An 18,106-nucleotide genomic window follows, 5' to 3' on the forward strand; every position below is an offset into this window, starting at 1 on the left:
TGCAGTAAGTGCATGAGGTCCTCCTCAGTTTCAGCGAGCCAGGTTGTGTCATCTGCATAACGCAGATTGTTGATAGATCGTCCACCAATCCTAACGCCACGCCTCTCCTCATAGAGCTCCGCCTATCGGATAATCTGCTCTGCATACAGGTTGAAAAGGTAAAATGTTTCATGAAGAAGGCTAGTGGCGAGGTAATGGAGATTGTTTAATAGGTTTTGCTTTAAACTTGGAATAATTGGGAGGTTGCCTGTGTGAAGTAACTAGCACCTATCCATAATAACAGACTATGACAGCAAGAATAAAACTCAAGTCTCCTGATACAAGGTCGTTTCAGATTAGCTGTGGGAGACACAGAACAGGTGAAGTTGGATGAGGAAAAAATGTCAGAGAGAAGTCAGAGGCAGAGTGCACAGTCCAGGAAGGAGAGACCTGGGGAGGGAAGGGCAGAGTGACAGGCTGGCCTGGGGAGCAGGAGGAGACTCTAAGCTTGAGAACGCTTTATAAAGCCCTGAGCTGTGTCCAGGCCTCTCTCCTTCCTTTGGGACAGAGAGGTTATTCCCTCTCCAGACACCCTGTGTTGTGGTATTTCCTCTGAGCATTTTTCCTCTCAGTTCTTCTTTTCCCTATCAGTCAGTCATCGTGTCTGAAATTCTACTATATCTAAAATAATATCTTTGGGCCAAGACACTACTTGATGATTGCTTTGATAAAATTTAAAGTTACTTAGGACATGTTATCCCACAGGCTACAGAACTTCTGGAGGCATCCTGGGAGCCTTCAAGCCCCAGGGCCCTCACACTGAGACAGGTACTGCTCTCCATGGGGTAGTATCACCTGCAACCTCGGGATAGACGTGGCTTAACTGCATAGAGAGTCAAGTTTACTTGAAGATTTTGAAGGAAAATCCATTGCGTTGTTTTGTTTTATTTTTAAATTTTATTTTATACTGATTTACTTACAAAGTTTGAATGCATTGTTTTTCAGATTGTGTTTGTATTATAATATAGGATAGCATGCAAAATGCAGGTGAATTTAAAAAAAATAAAGGGATATATATTTGCTTGCAGAGTTGGCATTAGGTTACTTGGGGCTGGGTAGCCAAACAGTGTATTCATTCTCTACGGCCTGCAGGGTATGAAGTAGGGAAGTTTGGGTCAGCTCTCACTCATTTTACAGGTAAGAAACTAAGGTTCAGAGAAGGGATATGATTTGCCCAAAGTTAGTGGTAAGATCATAGACTTAGCTTTCAATATGGATTGTATCTCATCACAAAGAAGATAAAACTCCTCACCACTGGACAGAAAGACAACATGATGATAGATAAAAGAAAGCATTGAAATTGTCAATGATTTCATCTTACTTGGATCTACAAATCAATATGCCCTTGGCATCAGCAGTCAGGAGATCAGGAGATATTGGGCAAGTCTGATGTCAGGGACCTTTCCAAATTACAGAGGAGCAGTAATGTCAATTTGAAGGCTAAGGTCTGATTCAGGCATGGTCTTTTCAATTATTTGCTCTATATCTGAGAGTAGGACAATGAATAAGGATGACAGAAGAATTGATGTCTTTGAGTTGTGGTGTTGGGAGAAAATCACTGAATATCCCATGGACTGACAAAAAAACCCCAAACAGAAAAACTCCAAACTTGGAAAAGTGTAGCCAGAGTGCTCCTTGGAGTCAAAGATAATGGGACTTTGGCTCACATGCTTTGGGCATGGTGCTAGGAGAGGCTATTCCTTGGAAAGGGCCATTAATTACACTTGGTCAGCAAAAGAGAGGAAGACCCTCATCAAGATGGATGGACACACTGCAGCAAGAGGCTCAAGTATGTCAGAGATGATGAGGATGGCACAGGATAGGTCAGCATTCAGATCTGTTGTTCATACGTTCACAATGAGTCCAACTCAACTTGGCCACACCTATCAACAAAATAGTGCAAGACTAAACTCCACGTCTCCTGATCACCAGGTCATTTCAGATTAGCTGTGGGAGACATCGAACAGGTAAATTTGAGAGAGGAAAAAAGATCAGAGAGAAGTCAGAAGCAGAGTGCAGTCCAGGAAGGAGAGACCAGGGGATGGAAGGGCAGAGTGACAGGCTGGCCTGGGGTGCAGGAGGAAACTCTGAGCCATGTCCAGGCCTCTTTCCCCCCTGTGAGCCAGAGGTTCTTAGTCTTCTAGGCAGCCTGTATTGTGACATCTTTGAGCATTAGGGTTTATGTTGGGAAAAGGAAGTTGTGTTATTAAAGCATGCAGTTTAAAGTGGATTATCACAAGATTTCCCTGCCTGCTGATCTCAAACCATGTCTGGAAGGGGCAATTCTGAAAGTTCCCTCTAGATGTAGAAATGGGCCCCCTTTCAGCACCCTCACAACCAGTTAGGTCTCCTCCTCCTCCAAGTCTCTACTAAGACATCTCTTCTAGGTTTTATGTCTTTCCTTTGGTCTTAAAGTACCAAGGGACAGAGCACAGTGTTGTCATAGAAACACAGGCAGACATGCCTACTGACTGTACACTAGGGAATTCCAAAAGGGCACAGAGCAACCAGGTGGCCTGCCTGGAGCAGGGAGGAGGAAAGGCAGCTGTGTAAAATGTGTTTGCTGTGGACGCTTCCATTTGCCTTAATGTTACCATAAGCAATCCTACCATCAAGACCATATGGTGGCCTAGCCCGGTTACTGACACTGGCTCTGACCCTGGCCTTGTGGTGAGCAGCTGCACTCGTGCACACCTCTTTCCCTCTCTGAGACTCCATCTCTCTCTCTCTCTCTCTTTTTAAAAAATTTTCTTTTATTATTTTGCATGTGTGTACCATCAAATTGGATCTGACTGGTACAGGAGGAGATTATCCCTCCTTCTCCAGCAGAGCATCTGGTGGATTCAAACCTCAAGGGACTAAGGATTACAGTGAAACTGACGATTCAGAACAGACAGGCCCAGATTGAAGTGGTGCCTTCTGCCTCTGCCCTGATCATCAAAGCCCTAAAGGAACCACCCAGAGACAGAAAGAAGCAGAAAAATATTAAGCACAGTGGAAATATCACTTTTGATGAGATTGTTGGCATTGCCCGGCAGATGCGGCACCGGTCTTTAGCCAGAGAACTCTCTGGAACTATTAAAGAGATCCTGGGAACTGCCCAATCTGTGGGCTGCAATGTTGATGGCCGTCACCCTCATGACATCATAGAAGACATCAACAGTGGTGCTGTGGAATGCCCAGCTAGCTAAGGAACTACAGATGAAAATATTTCAATAAAGGATTATTTGTTAACAAAAAAAAAAAAAACAAAACAAAACCAAAAAAACAAACCTCATACCTCTGGGATTGCAGTGCAGCTTCTTGCCACTAAACCACCAGAGCTCCAAGACTCCACGTCTCTTATAGTGAGGTCAAACACTAACCAACAAAGATGCATGAGACCCCAAGTAGAATTTACAACCTCTCACAGGCAATTCTCAGAGTTAACCCAAGGGTATTCCCAGTGTTTGGAGTTTAAAACATATAACAATGGTATCCAAAACCAAGCCTACTTTGCTCTGTAAACTATCACTCAAATAAGACTTTTTTAAAAAGCCAGCCATTTAAAACACCTCAAAACCTATTACTATCAACTCTATTGCAACTCTTAATGACCCTGTAGGACAGAGTAGAAAGCCAGAGAGTTTCCAAGACTCATCTTTACAGAATCAGACGAACCTATCCTAATACCAAATAAAACTATCTTACCACTCAAGCACTTGATTAAAATAAACTCAGTCAAATCTGTCACCCAATGGGTAGATTCAAATGACCAACCTTTCACCTAGCAGCTGAGTGTTTAAACACTTGCTGATAGTATAGCTAGTGGTTAAGGTACCAACGGAACCTAGAGGGAAGAGTGAATCACAGCTACCATTTTATTATTAGAGATAGTGAGGATGGCGCAGGATAGGGCAAGTTCAGGGCTGGTGTTCAGACAACTATGAGTCATTTTAAACTCAGTAACACCTATCAACAACAACTGTTTATTAAAAGCAGCTCTGGTGATGTAATCTGCAGCATGTGTAAACAGATGGGCAAATAAATACAATTATTACCTACTCATTTACACAAAAGGTAACTTACATACTTTAACCTTTTTGCCTTTTTTACTTAACATATTTTAACATCTTTCTATATAATTTTGTACAACAGTTGGCTTCCACTGTATTGTTGTTATGTGCCCTCCAGTCGACCATGACTCACAGTAACCTTATGAACAACAGATCTGAACCCTGCCCTGTACTGTGCCATTTTTTTCTACTGCATACTATTATAAAAATATACTTCTTCTTGATGGACATTTGCTAGGTTGTTTGCAGCCTTTTACTACTATAAACCTGCAATGAACAATCATGTAAATGTCCTGATGAATTTATAGAGGTATATGGCAAAATTGCCCTCCATACACTATATAATTGCCCAACCAACAATATACAAGTCTGCCTTTCACAGACTCTCTAGTGTCCTCAAACTCCAAATCCTTCCTAAGGAATGGGTGAAGATGTTACCTCAGTGTAGACTGACTTTGTATTTCTCTAATAAAGCCTCTTTTAATATCTTTGAGCTCTTTTCTATAGACTGTCCTATATTTTGCCCATTTTCTATTGAGCTGTTGGTCAATTTTCTTATTTCTGGGGTGCTACCCACTTCCTAAATAACATGCCTCTGAAACTCTATGAACTTTGATAAATGTTGATAGTTGTAGAGGGGCTTCAGGCCTTTTGTTCATAGGGTCGCTAGAAGTTGTGTTCAAAAGGCAATCAACAGCAACTCATATTAATGAAGTTAGTAATTTGTCTGTGATATGAATATGGTTTGCCCTAGTTTGTCATTTGTCTTTTAACCTTGATTATGGGATGTATTTGCCCTGTAAATTGTGCATATGTGTGTATGTTTAAATTATCTTTTGTGGCTTCTATGTTTTCATGAAGAGTGAGCATTCTCTTTTCTCATGCTGAATTTATGAGGATTTATCTTAGCTTTTTTATGGTTTCATATCACACCTTTTGAATGTTGATTTTTTTAAATTCAATCATATATATAGTGTGAGATTAGGAGATTTATTACTATGGGCAAGTCTGCTGTCAGGGACCTCTCCAAAATACTGAAGAACAATTTGAAATACTGAAGATGCCAGTTTGAAGACTAAGGTGCACCTGATTCAAGCCATGGTCTTTTCAATGACTTACTATACATCTGAGAGCTGGACAATAAGTAAGTACAACAGAAGAAGAATTGATGCCTTTGAATTTAGAAGAGTACTAAATATCTCATGGACTGTCTTGGAGAAGGTTCCACCAGAGTGCTCCACGGAGGTAAGGACCGTGAAGCTCCATCTCTCAGACATTGGACATGTTGTTAGGAGAGACTATTACTTGGAAAGGGATATCATGCTTGGAAATGTGGAGGGTCAACGAAAAAGAAGATGACACCTAGTGAGGTGGGTTAATGTGAAAACTGCAGCAGTGGGCTCAGGATAGGACAGAATTCAAGTCTGTTGTTCAGACACTATGAGTGTACTTGACTCAATGGCACTGAACAATAACAACATAGTGTGAGAATGGATCTGTTCGCCCCACCCTCACTCCCAAATCTCCACCTCTCCACCCCCCCCCCCCCCCCCCCGCCACTTCCTGCAAGCTAGTTACTCAGATGACACAGAGCCCTGGTTGCGCAGAGGTTAAGGTGCTTACCTTGAGTCCTTCCTCCCTTCCCCGCTGCTTTGTTATGTTCCTACCTCTCTTTTCCCACTACCTGCCTAGTTTGTTCCAATAGTTTTGAAGTCATTTCTTCCACCCACTCACATGGGCTTCTCTCGGCAGCACGATTTCAGCCTGGAGAGGAAGGCGCTCTTCTGGGTGGAGGCCGCCACTCAGGGGCCCGGCGCGATCCAGTGCGATGACCCGGGGACAGCGACAGCCCCACCAGCTTGGCTTTTGCTGGTCAGCCCTGAATTCAGGCCAGTGTCTGCAGCGGCCACGGTCAAAGGCGCAGAGACAGGACCCCAGGAGATGTCAGAGGAGGAGGAGAAGGAGGAAGAGGAGGGGGAGGAGGATGAAGCTTCCTCTAGCAGCGAGGAAAAGCCCGGAGCCTGCAGCTCGCCCGCGAGCCCGGGGCCCGGCGCTCGCCGCTGCTCCCTGGACATGCTGCGCGGGGTGCGGTCCGAGCTGGCCGGGGCGCGGCGGCGGCTCTCCGAGGGAAGGCTGGCGGCGGGCTCCCGGGCCCTCCTGCACCGCTTCCGAGGCCACCGTGCTCCGAGCCTCTGCCCGAGCCCCGTGACCCCCCTGAGCCCCGTGCCCCCGCCGCCCAGCACCCCCACGCCACCCCCGCGGCCCTGCACCGCCGACGCCGTGCCCCCGCGGCCCTCCACGGCCGGAGCCATGCCGCCACTCAGAAGCCACAAGCCCACGGTCGCGGTAAGGACGCCAGCCAGCGACCCTCCCCCTGGGTCCTCAGCTACGCCCACAACCACGGGCCTCTCCTCTCATTCCTTCTCCCACCCTTACCTGCGTTCACCTGACCCTGTACCGTGATGGTCATTATGTGCCTCTTTGCTTGTAATATTCTCTGCTCAGGAATTCTCTGTTGCCCCGTTTCCCCCACTGCCCACTCTGGATCGCTTGTGTTGCTGTGTGCCATCGAGTCAGATATAGCTGCTCTTCCAGTGGGTTTTCAGAAGCAGTAATCACAAGGGAGGAGATTACCCATCCATCTCTCGAGGAGCAACTGGCACATTCGAACCACCCGCCTTCGAGATTACAGCACAGATTCTTACCACTAGGCCAGTTGTAATGATCTAATTATCAGTTCCAATCGAATTAATAATTCTTTCAAGATAGGGATTGGATGGCACTTTCAGGAGCTGCCCATAGGGGGTGCTCAATGAGTACTTGTTGAATTTATCATTGTGACTCAAAAAGTTAGACATTTCCGTTGGGAGAGATTAGCTCTACCACAGGTGAATTCAAGAAGTATTTACTGCAGTGATACTTTCTGTCAGCCCCTGTGTTGGGGAAAAACCATAGAATGAAGAAAGATGTTGGATGGAGGGAGGGATAAGGCCCAGAACTGTGAGGTGGCCTAAGAAGGAACTTTGGTGTCCCAGCCTTAGGGTTTTGCTCTGCTAAGCAAGAGGCTAGGGAGCTCTGGTGGCCTATTGGTGAGATGCTGCACTACATACCCTAAGGTATGCAGTTCAAATCCACCAGCCGCTGCCTCTGAAAACCCAGCCCAATGATACACAACACCACCAAAAGCCTGGGTCTCCAGTGGTTCAAATCCAACAGCTAGTCAGTGAGAGAAAGATGGACAGTCCTCTGTTATTAAGCTTTACAGCCTCAGAAACCCAATGGAGGCTTGCTATAATTTGCAACAGACTCAATAGCTCTGAGTTACTGGGTTTGTTTTGGGTTTGGGGTTTTTTCCCCCCCTATAAAAAGATTCTCTCAAATTGTATGTCAGATTCCACCAAGACTGTGTCAATCTGAGCAGGTCAACTCTGCTAACAGAAGAGGGCAGTGAGTCCAGGAAATGCAACAGAGTAAGATGAAGGTGAAATAAAAGTCAAAAGACAGACCCAAGGTCTGACTGTTCCCACTCACAGTGTGACCTCGGGAAAGTGGCTGAACTCTTTGAGTCATGCCTTATCACCAGGCTCTGTAAGCTGGGCCAACCATGCCTGAGCCCACGTCAGGGAATGGATGGCCATGCTGGGTTCTCTCCTGGTGGAGATAAAATTTCATTTTCAGCAACAATCCTGTCTGTGTGGGGTGTGGAGCAAACACCATTTTTGTTCTATAACAAGGTGAGTGTCTGGAAACTGAGGCATGGAGAGGCTAAGGATCTTTTTAAATGTCATTGAAGTAGACTCTGCTCCTAACATTTGGATGTTTCCCCACCCTGGGAGTGAAGAGCACATCTCAGGATGAGGCTATGGTACATCCTCTTACAGATGAACTGGGAGAGATGAACTAAAACACCTCCAAGCCATCCCACTTGGTGAAAGGTTGTTTGAGTCTCTTCAGCACCACAACTGAGAGGCCAGTGTGCCCAGTCCCTGCCTTGCTACATGCAACTCCAGGCAGTCAACTCAAGAAGGAGGGTCTGACTGAGAGGATTCATGCTATACCAAGATGTGAGGTGAAGAGCTCTTGACTTGGGTTCAGATTAAGGTGTTAGGTCCCAGGTATATCTGGCTTATCAGGTCATTAGAGAACCCTGGTGGCCTAGTGGGTAAGTTGTGCTGCCAACCTAAAGGCAGGTGGTTTTTAATTCACCAGCTGCTCTGAGGGAAAAGGATAGACAATCTCCTCCTAGGCGATTTATTGCCTCTAAAAATTTGTTAGAGGGTCAGCTCTGAGTTGGTTCTACCTTGACAGCACACAACACATCAAGTCATTAACTTCTCTGAGCCTAGATGTCAATACCTGTAAAACTGGATAGCAGAAAGGATCGATCATATAAATTTGGAATCTATCATCTATATTTCTCCTGCTGGCTGTAAGCACTAAATGAAATATTAGCATTTACTGTATGGTAGGCATTTTTCTTACAGTGTTTCATTTCAATCTCATGACAACCCTTTGAGGTAGCTACAGTGATTGCCTCTACTTTATACAGTCAGTAAAATGAGAAAGCTGGGATTTGAACCCAGCTCTTCAAGACTCCAAATTCTCCATAATACTGATCCCTACACTCTGTATAGAAGGCAGTATGAAAAAGTGCCTTTCAAAATATCCAGTCAGTAGGGTGTCATCTGTGTGATAACAGACTTATTCAGCCTGTCTCTGTTTTAGTCCCTCAGCCCGTACACCTGCCTGCCACCCCTTGGGGGGATGCATCAGTCTCTAAAACTCCGCCAGCCACACTCTGATTCTTCCAGTGACCTGCTCTCTGCTCTGACCCAAGAAGAGCAGGACCTCATTGGGCCTGTGGTCGCTCTGGGGTATCCTTTGCATCGGGCCATCTCGGCTCTGCAAAAGACAGGGAGGCAAAGCCTGAGCCAGGTGAGTATGGGGGCTGTGGATCTGGGGCCAGGTGACTGGCCACGCGGTTTTCTTCTCTTTAGAGGCGGACCCCTAGTGTGGTTATTACCCCAGCTTGGAGGCATAAGCAAATTTCTAAACCCTAAAGCTCCCTCTTCTATATAGATGTGTTGGGGTTTTCTAAATGGCATTGTCATACTTAAATAAGTAACAACTTTATTTAAATTTTTTATATTCAATTTTTAAAAGTTTTTTATTATTAATTGCAATGAAAATTTACAGAGACCTTGGATTTCCATTCGTTCATTGTTGCACTTTTCTCCCTGCCCATGCCTCTCCCCCAGTACACTCCCCTCTTGGAAAAGTAAAAGAAAAATTCTTTCATTGTTATACAATCCCTCCCCCAGGTCCACTCCACTATGCAGCCTTTGCTCTGGACTCCCATCATGACAAAAATACCTAATCACATATCCCTTTTAAACAGTTTTCTCCCTTATCTGTTTTAATGCAGTATACATTATTGAACCCATCTTTCTCAGTCTCCCCCAACCCAATGTCAGTCCTGTTTTACAACAGAGGCGCCATGCAGTATTTGTCCTTTTGTGACTGAAGTACTTCACTCAGCATAATGTCCTCCAGGGTTACCCATTTTGAATAATATTGCATGCGTTCCTTATTTTTCAATGCAGTGTAGTATTCCATTGTGTGAATATACCACAGCTTCTCTATCCATTCGTTTGTTGATGGGCACTTAGGTTGATCCCAACTCCTTGCTATTGTGAACAAAGCTGCTATAAACATAGGTGTGCATATATCTGCTTGGATGTCAGTTATGGTCTCTTTAGGGTATATTCCCAGTAGTGGAATTTCTGGGTCAAATGGTATCTCTATTTGCAACTTTTTGAGAAAGCGCCATACTGCCTTCCACAGTGGCTAGGTGTTTATCCAGAGTCTCCACCCCTGAATGAGGGAGTCTCTCTGCCTCAAGGAGGGGGAGCTGAAGTTTTGGGTAGCCGAGAATCTCTCCAGTGCTGTCCAAGGGAGCTTTGCAACAATGATAGAAACGTTCTGTATCTGTGCTAACGTGTCTGGTGGTCCCAGTCAGATGTGGTTATTCAACTCTAAAATGTAACTGGTGTGACAGAGGAACTGAGTTTTAACTTTTAATCAATCATCACGTAACTTTAAATAGCCACACTTAGCTAATGCCTATCTAATTAGATGGTACAGCTCAAACTCCTTCCTTCGCTGGACAGTTTGTTCATACCTACAGCTATCTACCTCATCCATCTGTCCCTCTAGTTAGTAACTAAAGCCTTTCCTGGAGACATAATATTCCTGATATGTAGATCCTTGCAGTCCACCCACAGAGAGGCTGGTGCCCTGTGTGTGATATAGCTAGGAGCTATGGTGAAAACAAAGATACATAAAATCCAGTGTTTTAAGTAGAGTTGCCCAGGAAATGAATGCAAATGGAGTCTGACATGTAGGATATTTATTAAAGAGGCCATTGGTGCCCATTCCTGTGCACAGAAGGGGACAGAGGAGGACTAGCTACAGGGTGAATCTTCAATCAACAGCACAGCTCTTAGCATATATCACCCTATGGAGTGGGATTGAGATGATCAGATCTCTAAACACCAGCCTCAGTCACCCTCTGGGAAGAGCAGTGACTAGATAAGTGACTCTGAAGCTGAGGCGGTGACTAAAAGTTCATGCTACCGAAGGGTGTCTAACCAAGACTTCCGGCATCTGGACAACAGGTCCTTCATTGAAGGGGGATCTGCAAGGTGCCTGACAATGTTCCCTACACTCAGCTCCTGTTCTCAGAGTTCACATTCTTATATAATGAAGAATTCAGGAGCATTTTGGAGAAGAGAGGACCCCAGAGTGTTAGAAGAGAGATGCCAATGACAAGTTATTGGGACCAGGCAGCTATGAATAGTTTAGCCACCTATTGCTGTAAACCATCCATACACAAAAATTAGTAGCTGAAAACAACAGGCTTCCTGTGGGTTGGCAGTTGGGATGGGCTCAGCCGATGAGGAAACAGGCCAGGAAGCCTCTCATGGCGAGTCAGAGGCCGCACACGGAGTGAAGCCCGGCTGCCCTGACTTGGAGTCTTTGTTGTGTAGTGATACGGTCTTGTTTTCTGGGTGCAAACCTCACTCAGGACCTCACACTGGAAGCCTCCCGCCGCCCCCCACCGGATGATCTGAGATGTAAGAGTAGATCTCAAGCTGCTTTTACCTTGAGCTGTTGCAGAAAAGTGAGGACTTTGTGAATGAACCAGGAGGACTATGAAGGAATATACCCATGATGGGGGGCCTGATATGCCCCCTCTCCAATCCCTTCTAGGCTCAGTGATGAGGATAAGGGCACCAGCACCTCTGTGGGTGGGCTGGAAGGATGCACATATCAGGAATGTTACGTCTCCAGATATGGAGCTATCCCCTGCCTGGTGCCAGGATGGCCTGGTGCTTAGGTGGCCTTCTTCCTCCCAGGACAGCCAGGGCCAGGCCCTTGGATGTAGATGACCACATCCTGTTCCCCCTGTGCTGTGCAGGCCTCCCACTAACTGAACAACTCTTCTAGGTTCAGCTTTCCTCTGTCCCTGAAAAGCAGACACTCGGTAATAAGTTATTTTTGACTGGAGAGATAAATGGCAGATGGCCCAGGAAAAGGGTATCAAGTGATGAAATCCAAGCACGTAAAAGTCAGGGAGAAACGAAGAAATTGAAACACAAACATCATTGCCCCTATCTGCCTTCCAAAATCGTCATTGTACCCACTGCGTATCTAGAAAGACAGCTATGGGACAGACCAGACGAGCCAGCACTGACTTGCAGGGGACTCTAGGCAAACCAGGCCCCCTCTGGGTACGGTGGTTCCTCTGCTCACAGAATAGGAGGGGCATGTTTGTCTGGAGTCAGTGATTCTGAGAAAAACCTCTTTACCCCTCAAAGCCCATGTTCTGAAAGTGATACTAACACTCTGGGGAGGGGGCAGTGCTGAGGCAGGCCTGGTGGTCCCTCCTGCCCTGGAGGTCTCAGAGCTGAACAGGCAGCTGAATCTTTACAAAAGCAGATTCCCAGGCACCACCCTGTAAAGTCCCAGGCCATGGATCTAGGGTGGAGCTCAAATTAAACAACAACAACAACAAAGAACAAACAAACAAAAACTTCCACTGCCATCAAGTCCATTTGACTCCTACTGACCCTGTAGGACAGAGTAGAACTGTCCTATTGTGTGTCCAAGGCTGAGAATCGTTATACAAGCAGACTGCCTTGTCTTACTTCCATGGAGTGGCTGCTGAGTTTGATCTGCCAACCTTTTGGTTAGTGGCCGATCTCTTTTTTTTTTTTTACATTTTATTAGTATTAATGAACATTTACAGACAGGGATTTGGGGTTTTCATTCCTTCATTGCTGTACCATTCTCTCTACCCTCTTCCCCAGTTTGTTCTTCTTCCCCCACCCTCCGAATGTCTGTTTTAATTGTCCAATTGAGTGGCCGATCTCTTAAACACTATGCCACCAGGGCTCTAGGATTTTTTTTCAGTTTTGTTATATTTGGCTGGAGTCTTTACTGTTGCTCCGGCTTTCTGCTGTAATTCTCCAGTGGCTCTATAGAGGGATAGCACAGAAGACCTGTGGAGTGTGATAGTCGTTCAGAGGCACTGGGGTGGGGTGTAGATATATGATAGTTTGTAAAAATGGCTACATCTAAGCTAAGCTAGTTGAATTCTTCTTAGACTTGTTTCTCTAGTTTTTGTTTTAGTGAATAGCTCTGGGGCAGATGCACCCTTGCCCTACTTGCTCCTGACCATGTTTATAGAATTTGGGACCTAGAATTTTAAAAGATCAAGAGATGATTCTGATGTGCAGCCTGGCATGGGGCCTGCTGGATTGTGTCAGCCGTGCTTTGATCAAAAGCTAGCTGCACATTGGAATCACTTGGCAAGCTATTAAAACCACCCAGGTTACATCCCAGACAGATGAAGACTAGCAGAATCTCAGGAAGTTCGGCTCAGGTACCTGCCATTTTTAAACTCCCCAGGCGGTTGCCATGAGAACCAACCTTGAGAACCATTCACTGCCATGAATAAACCAAGAGGTGAGGGAGTGCCCACCGTCTGACCTTGTCCTCCCTCCTGTTTTTACCATTGGAGGCCTTGTTTACTTTCAAGCCAGCTCAGCATTCCTTCCCTAGCTGCTGACTGATGATGGACAAAGCTCTGGTGAAACTTGCCCAGCCTGGATGTTGGTTTCCTCAACTGTGAAAGAGGTTTTGGGTGGCTGGTTTGTGTGCAGGGCTGTGTAGGCATCTGGGGAGTCTCCTGGGGCAAGAATGCTGGACTCCAGGCTTCCACTCAGCCCCTACATCTCCCAGAATGGCTCTGACCTTACCCAATTATTGTTGAAGCCACTTTGTACTCTGGACCAACGGTTCAGAAACAAAATCTGTTTGAAAACCATTAGTCTGATGATCTGTGCTTTCTGTTGAGCTGTGAAGGTCTGCAGAAACACAGCCTTCTCCTTCTCAAAGTGCATCCGTCATTCTTATGGTCTGGAGCCCTCATCTGGCACTGAATCCTCATAAATCCTACTCTGATTTGCCTGGCTGTTTTCACGTATCTGGTTTATCTCCCCCGGTAATCTGGGAGTTCCTTGAAGACTATTATTAATTATTTTTTTTTATTGTATTATTTTTACGTGTACCATCAAATCAGATCTGACTGGTACAGGAAGAGATTTCCTCCTCCTTCTCCAGCAGAGCATCTGGTGAATTCGAACCATGTACCTCTGGAATTGCAGTGCAGCGTCTTGCCACTAGACCACTAGAGCTCCCTTAATTTTATAAACTTAGCATACGTTTCTTGAGCTGAGTGCCTTCTGCTTGACCTGCTGCATGCTGGGAACACAATGTTGAACATGACAAATACATCCTCATGGAGTTAGTGAGTGAGATGATGAGGTAGAGAAATAAAGCAACTACACAGGTGTATAGTACTGAGCTCCACCAGCTCAGGCCGAGGGTCAGAGGTTTTCAGGAAGAGGAGTAAGGCTGGCCTTGGATGAGGAAGCTGGATATGCAAAGACCTTTAATGAAAATGATCAATCAGCTTACACTTGATTATTAACAAAAAATGACCAAACTGTTTACACCTGACTTTCAATTAAATAAAAAACCCTGAAGACTAATGGGAATGACCCAATTGATTTTTAAATACAAAGGCCCACCCACCCAGTCTTGATTGATTTGAACAAGAGGCTTCCAGCCCACAGTTGATGGTTAACTTAATAAAAATGATCAGTTTATAGTTGATTGCTAATGAAATAAAAAATGACTAGTTTATATTTGACTTTCAATTAAAACAACCTACAATCTAGAATCCAACTGCTTCACACAGGAGCCACCCAACTGGAATGTGCAAAGAGCTGGAATTGGAGAATAAGAAGGGAAGAACTTGCTCTATATTTCTTAACCTGAATGAACAGAAAAACAAAATAAGCCTTGAGTCACAATATTGAAAGATGCTATGAGCATTGAATGACCCAGAAAGCATCAAAAGAACATGGGGGGGATACACAGAGTCACTGTACCAGAAAGAACTGATTGAACGGGAAAACTTCAAGGAGTACCAAATGAACAGGAGCCAATGGTAATAAAGGAGAAAGTGGAAGGAGCACTGAAGGCATTGGCAAAATATAAGGCTCCAGGAATAGATGGGATACCAATTGACTTGTTTCAATTATCAAATGCAGCCTTGAATTAAATGCAGTCTATGCTAGGAAATTTGGAAGACAGCTGTCTGGCCACCTGACTGGAAAAAGTCCATATTTGTTCCTATTCCCAAGAAAGGTGACCCCACAGAATGTGGAAACTAACAAATAGTATCATTAATATCACATGTAAGAAAAATGCTGCTGAAGAGCATTAAAAAATGGCTAAAACAGTACATTGATAGGGAACTTCCAGAAGTTCAAGCAGGATTTAGAAGAGGCTGTGGCACAGGAATATTATTGCTCATGTCAGACGGATTCTGGCTGAAAGTAAAGAATACTAGAAGAATGTCTATTTGTGCTTTATTGACTATGCAAAGGAATTTGACTCTGTGGATGATAACCAATTGTGGCTGACATTGAGAAGAATGGGAATCCCAGAGAACCTAATTGTGCTCATGAGGAAACTTTACCTGGACCAGGAGGCTGTTGTCTGAACAGAGCAGGGGAACACTGCATGGTTTAAAATTAAGAAGAGGTGTGTCAAAGTTGTATTCTCTCTTCATACCTATTCAATCTGTATGCTGAGCAAATTATTCAAGAAGCTGTACTCTATGAGGAGGAGTGTGATATCAGGATTAGAGGGAGACTCATCAATAACCTGTGTTATGTAGATGATACAACCTTGCTGAAAGTGAAGAGGAATTGAAGCACTTGTTGCAGAAGATCAAGGAATGCAGCCTTCAGCATGGATTGTATGTCAATATTAAGAAAACAAAGATTCTTACCACTGGACTGATAAGTAACATCATGATGGATGGAGAAGAGATTGAAACTGTTAGCAACTTCATCTTACTTGGTCCACAATTAACACCCTTGGTACCAGCATTCAGGAAATAAGGAGACACATTGCACTGGAAAAAATCTGCAGTTAGGGACCCTTCTAAATTATTGAGGAATAATGATGTCAGTTTGAGGACCAAGGTGTGTATGATTCAGGCCATAGTCGTCCCAATCACTTGCTTCTGAGAGCTGGACAGTCAATAAGGATGACAGGAGAAGAATTGATGCCTTTGAGCTGTGATGCTGGAGAAGAACACTGATCATCCTGTGGACAGCCAAGAGAACGAACAGATACATCTTGGAGAGGGTGCAACCAGATTGCCCTTTGGAGGCAGGAATGATGAGGCTTCACATCACATACTTTGGGCATGTTGCTAGGAGGGGGTTATATAATGTTCCTTGGAGAGGGATATAATACTTGGAAGAGTAGAGGGTTGGTGAAGGAGAGCAAGAATCTCAACCAGGTGAGTTGATGTAGTGACTGCTGCAGTGGGCTCTTGTGTGTCAGGAAGTGTGAGGATGGTACAGGACAGACAGGGTTCAGATCTGTTGTTCGTAGGGTCGCTATGAGTTGTTCTCTACTCAATGGCACCTAACAACAAAACAATAACATGGGGAGTGAGAAGTAGCTGAGGCTAGGGACAGGGGGCCTGAGCAGATCTTTGAGCCCTGGTCAGGAGTCAGGGTTTTATCCTGAAGGCCATAGGAACCCCTGGTGACTTGGCAGGAATGATTTTCAGCCCTGAGGGTCCTTTGCTGCTCCCCTCCTCTAAGCACTTTGGAGCTCTGCTCCAGGCCTGTTGCCTAGTCAGAGCTGTGGAGTCCTGGTGACAGTGATGTGACTGAGCCAGGTGCTCACCAGGGTGGGGGCAGGGTTTGGTGAGTGATTCAGGCATGTGGCTGTCCTGAGAGTTTGGAGGGCCTTGCCCAGTTACCATGATTGGAGTGTCTCCAAACCTAACAACACTTGCCTGGGACTCCAATCCTTACCGTGGGACCGTTGGTCAAGACCTGTTGTCATCCATCTGTCCCAAGGCCTCTAGAGGAGGCACTGTCTTTCTGTTGGCTCACACGGTCTCTGGGACCACGTGGGTGCGCTGCCCACTCCACCTGCACCCTGGTCTGTTGCCTTTGTCACTCCTCTCACGGCTCCTTCCTCTCTGCCTCTTCCCACCCAGTTCCTCAGCTACCTCAGCGCCTGTGACCGACTCCTGCGTCAGGGCTATGAGGAGGGCCTGGTGGAGGAGGCCATGGAGATGTTCCAGTTCTCGGAGAGCCAGGTGAGTAGGCCTCCCGCTCAGGGCCCCCCCTCCCCCGGGCAAGGCAGGGGCCAGCAGAGCCACCAGTGCTTGGAGTCCAGCCACAGCTGCCTGCTTGGGAGAGGAGCATGAAGGCAGGTGGGGGACCAACGAGAAACACAGAAAGAGGGAAGAGTTTTATTTCATTAAGCCAACACAGCAAGTAGTGTGGCGCTCCCCTTCCTTGTCAGCAAGGAGCCATCGGTAGAAGAAGAGGCTTGTATCCTCTGGTCAGGGACTTTGTCCTCCACCCAGAAACCCATAATGCCCGCAGCTGTGGCCCAGAATCAGTTCTCAAGTGCCAGTGGAGACATGTGCCCATGCCTGGCAGTGGGCCCTGGCCTGGCAGAGCAGCTCTTCAGAGAGGCTGAGGGAAGGGACAGTGGAGGGAGGAGTGGACAGAGGGGTGGGGCTGTGAGGGTGTGGGAGCGATGATAAAGAAGAAGGGGTGCTTGGAGCTGAGGAAGAAGGCGGACAGAGGCCACATGGAGTGAAACCTCAGGAGTGTCTAGAGGGTGGGCAGAGACCTGAGGCTGTTCACCCTATGGCACTGTCCGCAGCATTGGGCACAGGACAGCATGAGCCAGCGGGTGGGAGTAAAACCAGGATGGAGCCCGGAAGTAGCAGCCCAAGAGATTCCAGGCTGGGGCTCTCCTTAAGCAGATAGAGTGGGCTGGGGGATGTGGTCACCCTAAGAATATAGGGAAATGGCAGGTGCTTGCTCTCCTGGCCTGGAGGTGCAGCCAATGACCCCCCCTTTCCCCTCTTCCTCGGTCTCCTCAGGCGGGTGAGTTCCTGCGGCTCTGGGAGCAGTTCAGTGACATGGGTTTCCAGCAGGACCGCATCAAGGAGGTGCTGCTGGTCCATGGCAACCACCGTGAGCAAGCCCTGGAGGAACTCGTGGCCTGTGCTCAGTGACTCCTGGGGCCCCGCACGGCTGTGGGGGCTAGCCCGTGCCAGACCTGGCCACCCATCCTAACTGTATGATTAAAACAAGAATACCAAAGCTGTGCATGTTCATTGTAACGGGCAAACAATGCCACCCCACCAAAAAGCCTACACCTGCTGCTGTTAATAGATTCTGACTTATGTCCCTATAAGGATGGGGTCTAGCTATCCCACAGGGATCCCGAGGCTGCCTCCCAAGGAGCTAGTAGGTTCAAACCACTGACCTGTGATTAGTAGCCCAACATGTAGCCCGCACACCACCAGCTGTCCTGGCAATGCCAAA

General features: G+C 46.3%; 1 protein-coding gene across 1 annotated transcript in view; it reads left to right on the plus strand.

Moving 5' to 3' along the window:
* UBAP1L (ubiquitin associated protein 1-like) overlaps positions 1–17,793 on the plus strand; it is an 18,782-nt gene extending 989 nt beyond the window's left edge. Inside the window, exons 2-5 of the mRNA XM_006886659.1 lie at positions 5,847–6,440; positions 8,820–9,029; positions 16,756–16,857; positions 17,659–17,793. Coding sequence (XP_006886721.1) covers positions 5,847–6,440; positions 8,820–9,029; positions 16,756–16,857; positions 17,659–17,793 — 1,041 coding nt within the window. The remainder of the gene's footprint in view (positions 1–5,846; positions 6,441–8,819; positions 9,030–16,755; positions 16,858–17,658) is intronic.
* Positions 17,794–18,106: the final 313 nt, after the last annotated feature.

This window comes from Elephantulus edwardii, unplaced genomic scaffold, assembly GCF_000299155.1.
Source record: "Elephantulus edwardii isolate Elephantulus edwardi_28Jun2011 unplaced genomic scaffold, EleEdw1.0 scaffold00050, whole genome shotgun sequence".
NCBI classification, from domain to species: domain Eukaryota; kingdom Metazoa; phylum Chordata; class Mammalia; order Macroscelidea; family Macroscelididae; genus Elephantulus; species Elephantulus edwardii.